The sequence below is a fragment of the Bactrocera latifrons genome, unplaced genomic scaffold (assembly GCF_001853355.1).
Source record: "Bactrocera latifrons isolate USDA-ARS-PBARC rearing strain unplaced genomic scaffold, ASM185335v1 scaffold_178, whole genome shotgun sequence".
In the NCBI taxonomy this organism is placed as follows: Eukaryota; Metazoa; Arthropoda; class Insecta; order Diptera; family Tephritidae; genus Bactrocera; species Bactrocera latifrons.
In genome coordinates, this window is record NW_017535274.1 from 451215 (window position 1) to 464848 (window position 13634).

The window sequence follows — 13634 nt, forward strand, 5'->3', positions numbered from 1 at the left end:
TAAAAAACACATTACACTTTGTGTATTTAAAATTTAAACCTTTAACAAAAGCGACTTTCTTCCGAAAAACTGAAAAAATTCAAAAAATTAAGAACGGTTTTTTATAAAGAGAGATAATCTTAAAGAAGTTGCAGCAAAAAGTATAAACCCATTCATTTCTTTCATCTTATAAACGGAATTCTTTGAATACATATCAATTGCCGTTTATTTGGTTTTCTAGCATGTGGTATTACTATTTATTATACAATGGGTTTAAGTTTTCGAGAGTTGGAAATTCAACTATTTTTATACTGATCTGGATTCTTCTAAAGCCGAGCCCTTATACCAAAATAAAGCCAGATCAGAGACAAGAGAAATATAACCAGATTTTCTTTGTGAAAATTTTTAACTGAAATTTTGAAATTAGCTAATTTTTTTCAATTTTAAAATTTTCGAAAATGAACAACTAATTCGAAACAAATATGAAGCCTAGCATGAAGGAATTTTATATAGTATGTGAGCCATGTTTAATGCAAAAAAATAATATTTTTAAGTTTCTAAACGTTTTATTTTATTCAAATCAAAAAAATTCAAAATTTCAAATTAATTAAATAATTTTTTTAAATGTTTTTAATGAACGCGCCCTTCGAAAATGTCTAACAAAGTTTAAAAAAAATGTTATTGAACATTATTGTAAATGAATAGCAATATCAACACGTATAATACAGTGACTTCAAAAGTTCACGAACCAAAACGAAGTTGTCCACATATTCGTCTTGTTATAAAGAACACTTTGCATTAAATTGTTTGTAGTGACAAAATGTCACTCGAAAACACAAAATGTTGGCCTTAAAGCGCGAAATGACAGTGTTAACTTAAAAATGACATAACACAAAACATACAAATAATGCAAACAAACAGCAAATTACAACGACAACAAATGAACAAGACAGCAGAAAGCATAACGCTCTAAAGGAGAATATGCAAAAAAACATAAACCAAAAAAATAGACACAAAAAACATAGACAAAAGGGAAAGACCAAAAATCATGATTGAAAATTAAAAAAAAATTTATTTAGAAAATATATGCAAATTCACATGTTGTGAAATTTTAGTAATTTAAGGCAAGCTAAAAAAACTGAAATCATAATTACATAAGTAAATCACTTAAGTTAAAAAAATATAAAATTTATGCGTAAGAAAACTTAAAACAAAAGAGTTAAGACACGAAAACTAAACAAAAAAACTAAAATTATAGAAAAGTATAGCAGTGAGATATGCGATTCTTCATGATGCACACATATATATTAATTAGGGTCTTTTAAATAGTAACAATTCGATATACATACATATGTACATAAATACAGCAAAAAAAAAACAAAGAAGAAGAAGCATAAAAAACAAAAACAAAAGATTAGTGAAATTTCGAAAAGGAAAACGTTTTTAATTAAATCAAATTAATTAATTAATATATAACTAACAAATTTAATTAAATTACAATGCATAGACACTATTAAAAAAATAAATTAATAAATTTACTACAACAAAAAAGGGAGAAAATAATGATGAAAGTAGAGCACGCGACAGAAAATCACGCTTAAAAAATGTTTTCGACATTAAGTTTTAAACAAAACAAAAAACATTTAAAATTATAGCAAAAAGTTCAACATATTTTTATTAAATGTTTATATGAGCATACGTTTCATTTAATTGAATTTAATTAACAAACTCACATACACACACAAACACGCTATAAAGCTGTAAACTCACTGTGAGTAACAATAAATAACGGTAAAAAGTTGTCGCAGCACGAAAAATTAAATGAATTAACAAAAGAATACCGTTAGAGCATTCATAACGTCAGAAGAAATTAGGAAAATGTTAAATTAACGGAAAAAGGTTGCAAGATATACACACACACACACACACACAGCTGAAGTTAGAAAAATTTGGTAAAAGTTTTCAAATGAAACGCTAACGAGCCTGAAACGCCGACAACAAACAAACATACAAAGACAGTGAGTAGCAAAAATGAAAGAAATAAAACAGAAATTAAAGAAATTAAAATTAAAATTAAAAAATTTAACTGAAAAATTAAAAAAATTTAACTGAAAAATTAAAAAAATACTGAACAGTATAATTACAAACCCAAAACCATTGACGTTTAACTGTTGAAGTAAAGTAAAGCTAACGAAAACTAAGAAGAATTGAGATTCCACATCCTAAACCCAAGTTTAAAAGAAACAAAAAAATCAAAAATACACACACACATACACGAGTAAATACAAATATAGGCACACCCAAAACTGTAACTTGAAAGAAATTGAATTTCGAAATCAGCAATAAAAACAACAAGAACAAACAATAGACCTTAAATGCTGCAAAGTTGTGTGTGAACTGAAAGCAGTAAAATTATAGCAAAAATAAACAAAAAAAAATAAAATAAAAATTTAAGACAAAACGAATAAAAATTAGTAAATTGAAAAGACCACTAACGTCAGAAATGAAATATTATTAAACGTCAACACTTGAATTTATTTGGTTTCATTTTTTATATAAAAAAAAAAAAACAAAGCGTAAAGAAACGAAATTTAAACAATAATGCAACTTGCAACATTAGTCTACACGCTGTCTACTCGCTACTCTTAACGAGTAACTGTTACATGCAGGAAGGTCATACATATTTACATACAAAACACTTTCAGAATTTACGAATTTGCTGAGATTACTCATTTTTTTCTCATTTTTTTACGTGTCCTACGGTGATTTTTGCTGATTTTGTGGTATGCATTTAGGCGCAGCAAGTGATATATTTGCAGCAAAGCATGAAATAAGTACACAGAGTCAGAAGTAGTCGAGCGAGACAAGCCTAGTTAAAGAGATATATCATTAATAAATGGCAAATACTACGAAGTTTTACTAAAAGAAATCATTTTTGCGCGGAAATTTCTACATTTAATATGAAGATATATTGTCAAAAGCGGACATTAAGGTGATCTAAGCTATGGATCAAGATAGAAATGAATCTTAGAAAGCAAAAATCTTTAATATGTCACTTATCAAGAAGGATTCTTAAAAGAAAGCTGAAAATTTCACGTCGAATAGGCCGTTATTTTGCCAAAAGATGAACTACGCTCTGGATCAGGGGTTCCTAACAAGCTAAGCTATTAAGGTGATTAGAGCATTTGATCAAGGTATCTTAACAACGATTGGATTCATAAATGTTTTTTTTTATGGTAACAATAACCAATGTCATGGTTACGTAAAGCAGATGTGCAGGATAGTTTCAGTAAAGCAGTAATCAAGAAAGAAAAGGTCGGCAAAGTGTATCTTAAAAAGGAAAAATCTTCAAAATGTCACTTACCAAGAAGGCTGCTTTAAAAACTAGCAATAATAGCATAATAGATGAAACACGCTCTGGATCAGGGGTTCCTAAGAATTGCTGCTCTTAGAATGTCAAAACGATTTGATTCATAAATGCTTTTCTGCGAAAATAACATTCAAAAGCAATTACCATAAAGCAAGTACTTATTTCCTGAGATCAAATTTTAATTCAAAAAAACTTTCTTATTGTCGACTGACACCATTGCTCCAGATTCAGTTTTCTTCAATAGTTCAGGACTTTTTGTTCCTATTCACCTACCATTTTTTTGGCAACTGGTACTGAAAACGAACTTTATAATCCTGTCCACTTTTTACTTTAAATACCTGTTATCAAAAATCGTCAGTTACGCTGTAATTTTGCTTCAAAGTGTATTGGAAAAAGACCAATGGTTCTCTCTATTAATTATGCTAGAACCAATACCACTGCCGATATCTCAAAATTTCAACAATAAAACTTGTGATCCTCCGGTATGCCCTATTTATTTTGCTGACAAAAACTAACATATTTTTAGAATAAGCTGTGGTCTGGAGTTATAACTGATCGAAGCAAACAATTTTATCGGAAAATGTGAAAAGATTGTCAACCGTACAATATATATTTCCGACATTAAAAGTGAAGATGTAATTCTTCAACTGTTTTTTCGTCTTATGTGAGCATTTGAGATCAATCTCATGGTCTCATGTGAGCATTTGAAACCAATTACCAGGTATTTTTGCAACGCGGAAGGTTTGTGGTCACATTAGACGATATGAATGGCAGTAGGGGAACCGATTTAGGCGTCCAAGCGGTTTTCCCAAGATAAATGATTAGTTGTATTAACTGAAATTTACAGTATTTTCAGATAGTTTTTTTTTTTATTTTATCAATTAACCAATTATCTATACCAGTTAGTATAGCTTTGATTAGGTAACTGATCAACCAAGATGACGGGGGATCACGTTTGATATGCTAAGTACAGTACACCATGAAGCCAGAAAAAACTCCTATATGAGGTTATTAATTCTCAACCAAGTGCCTTGAGCATGTCAAAAATCTACAGAATGTGTTGATATGATACTATCTCATACTATTCCAGGCAGCTTATACAATGACATCCTGAAAAATGTTCAATCTTAACGCATGAATCCCAATCGGCCAGTGTCCAATTAGAACTCCTATAACTAATGAACTTTAGTGAGGGCGAGACGTTCACTCTTATGAGGGACCTGGGCCGCAGGTACTTTGCGATCTCACAATTGCTTTTATCTGGACAGCACTTGTCGAACTCGCTTGAGGCTCAACCATCCAGTAGTTAACCAGAAGAAGCCCGTAGAGCTCTAATATATTCCCTTTCTGCAGCAAGTTCTATGCGCTGGCACTCAAACCAGTCTAATCACAAATTAACTTGACGCCAGAGCTTCCTGTTATTAAGCAAACAGTCAGCGAGCTTAAGGCTTGTATCGTCGTCCGAATTTCAGTATGAATGAGTACCGCTCGGAAGGAGAATGAGCTTCGGAGCAGCACATTTCAACATGGAAAATGTCGCAAATATCGGACAGTCTGAATCTGGAGTTGTTGGATAGTGCTCGACAAAATATTCACTTCATAATGAATAAAAAGAAATTTTCTGAATTACTAAGTTAAAAGGATATCTCAATAAAAGAACTGTCTGAAGCTCATTTGCGGTGCTCAATTAAAGCACGAGGATACTTTGATGGTTTGTATCAAATCATTTAGGCTGCTTTGATACAAAGTAGAGGTTAGGAGATCCCACTTAAAATTTCTAACGACTGCAAAGTGTTATTTACAAAATTGGGCCTTAGCTTAGCTGATGTTGAAGAAAATACGAAATGGGTGCTGAGCCAAGAGAAGATGAGTTCCATCTTTTTTCACAGGTAGGTTTGGCAATTTTTTCCTGGCTTCAGGTTCCGAGCACGGGGTTCCTTATAAAAAAAACTTATCAGCAAAAATGTAAGAAGCTACCACAAAACTAACCTCACAATCTGAACGTAGGACAATGAAACTGTTCTTGAATTATTTACTCATTTCAACTGGAAGCAGAGATCACATGACAGAAATATGATTACGCAATGCAAAAACAAATATTTAATCATTACAACAACTAACAACACACAAGGAAAAATACGAAATAAATTAGTGCAACTAATTACTGTTAAACGTAGCATTTTTAAGGTGAAACCCAAAAACAAAATAAAGGAAAAAACAACAAAAAGCAAAATCAGGCAAATGACGAACAATGAAGACTCGTTTTTAAATAACGTTTGAATACACGTCACAAAACTTAGAAAATAATACCAAAACAAGTACCGTTAACAAGTATGTCTGTCTGGTGAAACATAAGCGGATAGAAAACAGAAAACAAATAAATTAAATTAAATTTTAGCAAACCGAAAGTATTAATGGGCGGTAGTGACAGTGAGAGAGAGAGAGAGAGAGAGCAGGAGGGAGGTATGGTGAGGGAAAAAAGACAGAGAGATGATGAGGCAGAATACCGAGGAAGGGCATAACAGAGGCAATACATTACATACACACATACAAAGTAGCAAATACAAAAACAAAAACAATTAATTACTAAACAATAATAAATCAAATTGAAGCGATTACCGATTCTAGTGCAATTTCAATATACGAAACACCATTACAAATACATACAAACAAGCAAATAAATAAAAAATTTAAAACAAATAAATGAATTATATAATAAATAAGCGCAAATACATAAATGCCGTTATACACCAAAAACACAGGGTAACGACGTATGAATGCGAAATCTAGTGAAATTGTTTTAATGCTAATTTTGTGTGTCACACACACACACATACCCATATACACATACAACACATGCATACATATAGTTTATGTGAATTGAATGCCTTCAGTTATCGAAATCAAAAGTTTATCAACAAATATACATACATACAATAACATAGAACATTTATTACAAAATAAAATTAAATATAACAACAACAAAAACAAAAACAAAAACAAAAAAGCGAATAAACCAAAGCGTAATTTATACATTACCTATATATACCTAAGTGCATACATACATACATACTTACATACAATATTAATACAACAACAACAACAACAACATAGCAGAAGAACAATAAATTGTTGCGTAGTACATACACACACCTACATACATACATACATAAATAGAAGCATATTTACTTAGCATATTTTTATGTAGTCGAACTTTTTCATTTTTACAAAAAAGGAAAAATGTTTTTTCTTGATAAACGCCGTTAAGCAAATCGATAACTCGCGCAGCCGGTCGATAAACGACAAACAACCATACATAATGAATGATTTATATATTACATATGTAAGTACATGCATATACAGCTGTATGTACACATATTGTATATGTATTTAAGCTTTAAGTAAATGGTTAATTGATTTCTATTTTTAAGTAACACACACACACACACAATTAAGGTATTTTAATAAATTGATTGATTTTTAAACAAAAAACAAAAACAAAAATGCAATTCGCAATTGCATTTCGTTTATATACATATTGAACTATTAAACTAAATAAATAAACAAATAAACAAATGAAGATAAATTCAACTAAGGAAGCAACAACAAAAACCGAAAAACAGAAATCGCAAAAAAAAAAAAAAAAAAAAAAACGTAAGAAATAATTGAATTTTATGAAATTAAAACCAAAACAAAATGTGAGAAAAAAACAAAAACAAATATTATAGTTGTAAATCAATTGAAACGAAATGAATGATTACCGAACAAATAAATGTATTAAATAATTGAAACTGTTTAATTAAGTGTTTGAAATGCAAAAGCAAACACACACACACACACGCACTCACACAAAAACACGCAAACAAACAGTTAATTGAATTTAACCTTAAAAACGAAAGCATGATGAAAACAAAAACTAAATGAGAAAACACGAAAAATAATAAAAAGATTACAAAATGCGAATGGCAACGGCAAAACACACACACACACACGCATACACAAATTACAGGAAAAACACGCGTACACACACACACAGAATTCAAGTACGAATATGAAACTGTTTGCAACAACCAAAAATAAGAACTTTCGAAAAATGATCAAATACACTGGAAATAAAAAATAAAAACGCAAAGTTAATTTGCAAATTTCACTGAAGAAATGTAAAAAAAAATTTGCTGTTTCATTTGAAATTCACTGGCATTGGTGGTATGGAGTACGGGTTACGTAATCGCAAAGGCAAGTATGCGGTAATTCAATGACATGTACCATATAAAAAAAATCTAGATTTCACCTTAACAAGCAACGCAAAAAACAAACAAAAAGCGAGACTTGAAAGGCAAAACTCACAAATAAAGCAGTTTTCCACACAAGAACTTTTTGTTGTTGCAGAAATCTGGTTACCTAGACCTGATTGTTGTGCAGCCATATAAGAACTTGATTTAGGTAGGTTAGCACTAACTTATAGTGGTCCGATCTAATAATAATTTCTTCGAATAGTAACAACATATATGGCTGTTTTGGAGAAATTTGTCAAATTTCGAGAAGACACCTCGGCAATTAAAAAAGTTTTTCATACAAGAACTTGATTTTGAACGTTCATTTGTGGTGTTATCGTGGAAGATAACGCATGCCAAATTTTATGAAGATTCGTTGACAAATAACTTTTCTAAAAAGAAATCAATAACTCACAAAAATACTACACATACATACATATATATACGCTGAAGGTCGAAGATCAGTCATCGCTGTACATACAGTGCCTCCATCGCATAATCGGACAAGAGTTTTTCTAATATAAATGTCCTCCAAACATAAAGATAAAAAAGCAGAATGTGTTGTTTTTTGCTTTTATTTACACTTAATATTATCGTCTGCTTAAATAATAAAGAAAAGGTAACTTTTTTAAATATAAGCTGTCAATTTAAATAAAAAAACTAAAACAATTCAATTTTTTATGCTCAACGAATAATCGGACAAAACAAAATAGAGCCACTTAATGTATAAAAAAAAAGGAGTCAATACTTAGTTGCATAACCCTTGTTATCCAGAACAGCCTGTAAGCGCTCTGGAACAGATTCTACCAAGTTTTGACAAACCTCCGGCTCTATGGAATACCAAGCCTGTAATAAGGCCTCCTTTAGCTCACCTAAGGTGTTTAACTTCTTCTGATACACTCTTCTAGCTAATTCCTCCCACAAATGCTCGATTACATTAAGGTCAGGGCTCTGCGGTGGCGTTTGTATTAGTTTAGGACAGTTGTGTATCAACCAAAGCTTTGCAACGCCCGATGTGTGCTTGGGATCGTTGTCTTGATAAAAAGCAAAATTGTCCGCGATACCCAACTTCTCTGCACTTTGCTTAACATTNAAAGCAAAAAACAATACATTCTGATTTTTTATCTTTATGTTTGGAGGGCATTTATGTTAGAAAAACTCTTGTCCGATTATGCGATGGAGCCACTGTATTACCACGAATGTCAGGCCTAGAAAATGGAAGAGATCCGATTTTTTATACAGCCAAGCAGCGACAACTCAATACCATTTCTCAAATTTGTTTGATGAAAGTTTTCTGCCGCTCCAACAACACCGATGTCAAACAATTGACAAAAAAAACACCATTTTTTGTTAATAAATACATTTTCATTTATTTAGTTGAATTTATTGCAATACTTCAGGGATTAATACATACAAATAAGTCAGCCGAAAAGTGGAAGTAAAGTCAATTTGTTAAAACTGATTTAGAAAGCGGCAAAGAGTAAACAAATAAAACACTGTTAGCAATATTTTTACTAGTTCTTCCAAGTATAGTGAAACATCTTTATAAAAAAAAAAAAAAAAAACATGCTTGCACACATAACATACGTACACAAATGCGCATATGTACTAAAACGTACATCCTTCTTGCTCTTCGCACTTTTTACCTAGACCATGAAGACCGCGTCACAGCATATGTGGAATTTTTTTAAATAAAGCTAGAGACATGTTGGACTTGTAACAAACTCTTCACAAAACAATTTCTTATTGCAATCAGTTAAGCAAAGAAAAAACGTGCTATTTCAAATTTGTTTAATTTTCGAAAGATTTATTTTTTTCATCAGTCTCCAGGTAAATTTTTCCATTATCAATGTTTTCATTAGCATGCTGATGCTTATTGTGTTACAAAACCTTACGTCACAACACCTCCAGTCATTAACTAAGTCCGACCGCTATCAATTTGTGGGCTGGAGGTGTGGTGTTTCAATGTTATTTACAAACTTTGCATGCTTGTACAAGTCTTATACAATGTCGTGATCTTTAAGACATGTTTCATATTTGTTTGCTATACAATGTTTTGCCTTTTGTTTAAATTAATCTTACAACTAATTATTAATAATTATAATATACAAATATTTCTAGCTCTTGCTAACTTGTGTATATCTAATAGCAATTAACAGGGAGAAATTATAATAAAAATTGTTTAACTAATTTAATATAACCTAAATAGTATAAACTGACAATGTATGAATTCCAGTTTCTTTTCTCAATTACAAGTGCTGCACAACAATGTGTACACAAATTTCAACCCATTCATAAATTCCCCCTGGGACAACTAAATATATAACTAAGGACAACTTATCGGCGCTGAGCACAGCCCAATTGTGCGGTGCCTCATATCCCATCCATTCCCCATCCCCGTCTTAGTTTGGTAATACATCTGCCAGCAGTTCTCTTGTTGCAGGCGGCAGGCTGTCGGGGAATTTAATATCAAACGCCACTAAGAGATCTCCTCGTCTTGTTGGTTCTTTAGGGAAAGGCAATCCTTTGCCAGGTATACGTTTCACTGTGTTTGGCTTAATTACTTCTCCCACTGAATTCAATGTTATCCGATCACCTTGCAACGTTGGCACTTTCACTACTGTGCCACACAGCGCCTCTTTTAAGCTAACGCGTGCATTATATTTGATATCACTTCCCTCGCGTTTGAAGAGCTGGTGTGGTTTGTCGCGTATTATGAAAATAATATCAGCCGGCACCTTTCCGGGCGTTTGATCGCCTTCCTTCTGGAAGGTAATCTTTGTGCCAGCCTTCCAACCGGGTTTCACCGTGATGTTCAGTACTTTCTCTTCCTTGCGCGGTTGACCGGTCGCCATTGACATACGTGAAATCTTCATTTTCTTCACACAACCCTTGTCGACTTCCTCCAGCGACACATATAAATCGTGTTCAATTGCTGGATCTTGTATTTGTCGTTTACGATTTGGTTGTGCATTGAACGATTGTGAACGGAAAGCACCACCACCGCCCATTTGTGTGTTGATATCATCTTCATTGAAACCAGACATGAAAATATTATGCGAGTCTCCAAACATACGATTAGGATCGCTTGAACTGAAGAAAATGCCAAATGGATCTGATGAACCGAAGAACTGTGCGAAAGTGGCACGTGGGTCACCGTGGAATTGATAGCTGTAGTTGCCACCACCCTGTTCGTTTGGACCACCAGGCACTCCGCCTTTCAAGCCCTCTTCACCGTATTGGTCGTAAATGTCACGTTTCTTTTTATCTGAAAGCACTTCATATGCCTCCGCAATCTCCTTGAATCGCTCTTCTGCTTGGGGTGTCTTATTTTTGTCCGGATGATATTTTAAGGCCAGTTTCCGATAAGCCTTTTTAATTTCATCGTCATTGGCACTTTTGTTGATGCCAAGAATTTTATAGAAATCTTTACCCATTTTGTTGGAAATGAATAGAAACTATTTTTCTTGTTGGTTTTGAAAACTGCAAACTAAAAACAAATTTGTTACTTCAATTATACTTTTTTAATATATTGTATTGTCTACTTGTTTAGATGGCATACGAGAAAATGACTTTTTCTAAGCAATTTATTGCGACAGCAACTAAAATTTGTTAATTCTTTACCCAATTATATACATATATAATCAAGAATTTTCTAGAATTTCGTTTTTAAGCATTCCCTTTTGAAAACTGATAGACGGTCACGTTTGCATGAATGAAACGAAATTTTTGCCAATTGTTTCCTATTACAATATCCACAAGTTTCTAGTACATTTGCACGGTTATTTTAACATAGTCCGTCCTGCTTTAACAAACATACCGCCATCGCCAATAAGAAAATATTAACTTGTGGGTTGCTAACGCGTTGGAGGGGCACACTTCCAAATTTGTCGTAAGTGATTTCATCGATAATTCAAGAAAAATCCCAAACGCCTTCAGATAATTAATTTATAAGGAAATCGCATACAATCCAAATAAACAAGTTGACCGCTCCAATAGGATTTGCCCGATTATTGACCTTTACATTTTCTTTGTCTCGTACACCATTTTGAACAAGTTTTTTTTTTTCAAGTACGTGTATTTACCTTCAGTTTCACTATTAACGTTGCTTTTTATTCAATTTTCTGCACTTCAAATTTTAAATAATTCCGAAAACTTGTAAGCAAATAATAAAATGTTAACTAGATTTACAATTTGATTTCTTGTATAATTTTTCACTTAATTTCACTCCTCTTCACTTCTTCCTGCTGTAACAGCAATAAGATGTTTCGTTTTCAAATGTTCTTTTATTAATGCGCTCATTCGCTAACCGACACTCCTATTTATAGAGGGATTGTTTCACGTGTTCTAGAATGTTCCAGATCAAATTGACGTTTCTCATACATTCCGTTTCGTTATAACGGCATTCCGCTGATAAGCCGGGCGCGTTCAAAAACTGACTTCATTTTTTTTAAAATATATCAGAGAACGCACTTTATCATGATAAACGTTCTCTGGATATATTTTTACAGCAAACAAAGATTAAAAAATGGTTAAGCATAAAGGGGTGTGTTTGGCGAAAACAACCTGTTTGCTCTGATGTATAAGTAAAAGATATTGTATCTCTTTCTGGTAGAGAACACCTACGCATGTACATATGTATATAGATTTGGGGATGTGAGAACAATATGATTAAAAGAGGTGTGATTGCAGAGGTGGTAAAATTAAAAGGAAACATTCGGCGGTAAAAACGGTAAACAAAAAGAGGTAAAAAAAGTTTTTAAATAATATATTTTATGTTTGAGTAAACTATGTGAAAAACGGCACCGTACAAATAGTATATAGTAAATGCACAATTGTAGTTAGTAATATATTTACATCTCCATTAAAAACTTACATAAACACTTATACTTTTATTAAGCTGGAACACTCTTAACATTTACTGTATAGCCTGCCCTCGATTTTGTGTCGAAACCGAGAAAACTGTGTGGCTAGATCACAGATTTCCTTTCAATTTTCCACATAAATATATACAGCATTATATTAAAGGTAATCAAAGCATTATATTCAAATATTTTTGTTGCTTATTGCTAAAATTGCTAGAAGAAATTATTGCAGGGATATAATCGCGATAAAGAGCTAATAAACTTTTGTTGATTACAGCGCCATCTTTTTGTCAATACATAATAAAAGAAAACAAATAAATTCCACTGACCGACAACACCTGGTGTGGAAGAAGTAACAGCTAAAAAGAAATTAGTCGAAAATATTAGAGAAGTTGAAAAATTTGTTTGTTGGAGAAAATAATTCGGAGAATGTATTTTCATGAAAACCAACCTATTTGCTACCTTGAGTGTTGTATGCAGACCAAGAATTTGTTAACACAAAACACCCCAAAATATATTCGTTAATATTAAATTATGGTTATTAAAATCCATTCCGCAAAGTGAACATTAGTTATTCGTGAACGTAGAAAGTGTCCGAAGTGAAAAGATACGAGTAAACGAAAATTCATATAACTTATTTATTGACCAGTGAGGTATGTAGCTACCAAGGTAATGGTTAAATAAATTATGCTACTGAATTCAATAAACTTGCTGTGCTGAATGCAAACATACATTAAAAATAAAAAACTTTGAGATATGCATACAAGTTTTTAACACAATTCCAATTAAACAGAAATACAGCTAAAATAGTCATAGCGGCATTAAGCTATCTAAATTACAACTAATAATCCAATCCGCTTATTTAGCTCGAAATTATGACAACATTAACTATACCTTTGTTTTTGACTTTATTGTGAAATAAGTAATGTTCTGAGGATGTAGTGATTTTGTGTCGATCATAAATACGTGATAAATATATATATATCTTGATATATAAACCGAAACAGATCCATCTACCGCCTTTCAACAGTCAGTTTCATATTACTGTGGAAAAATATTGCCATTAAAGTAATAATCAGAAACCTTATTTTGTAATTATATTGCACTGATGTTATTTGTTTTTTTTTTTTTATTTTTTTTTTTATT

At 32.0% G+C, this 13634-nt stretch overlaps 2 protein-coding genes across 3 annotated transcripts in view; one reads left to right on the forward strand and one right to left on the reverse strand.

Moving 5' to 3' along the window:
* Positions 1 to 9402: 9402 nt before the first annotated feature.
* On the reverse strand, positions 9403 to 11920 carry LOC108967120 (dnaJ protein homolog 1). The gene is made up of 2 exons (XM_018930367.1): positions 11709 to 11920; positions 9403 to 11113 (listed from the first exon to the last, which is right to left on the reverse strand). Exon 2 carries the CDS (start codon positions 11058 to 11060, stop codon positions 10026 to 10028), a length of 1035 nt encoding a protein of 344 aa, XP_018785912.1. The 5' UTR covers positions 11061 to 11113; positions 11709 to 11920; the 3' UTR covers positions 9403 to 10025.
* Positions 11921 to 12859: 939 nt separating this feature from the next.
* Positions 12860 to 13634, forward strand: part of LOC108967117 (ubiquitin carboxyl-terminal hydrolase 64E) — a 22336-nt gene continuing 21561 nt past the window's right edge. Inside the window, exon 1 of one of the 2 annotated variants that reach the window (XM_018930363.1) lies at positions 12860 to 13157. The gene's annotated coding sequence lies outside the window, so the exon portion shown is untranslated. The remainder of the gene's footprint in view (positions 13158 to 13634) is intronic. The other variant, XM_018930362.1, reaches the window with a different exon arrangement.

Excerpts from the sequence above, each read along its gene's own strand:
- LOC108967120 (XM_018930367.1), bottom strand. The coding sequence starts at position 11,060 with ATGGGTAAAGATTTCTATAAAATTCTTGGCATCAACAAAAGTGCCAAT.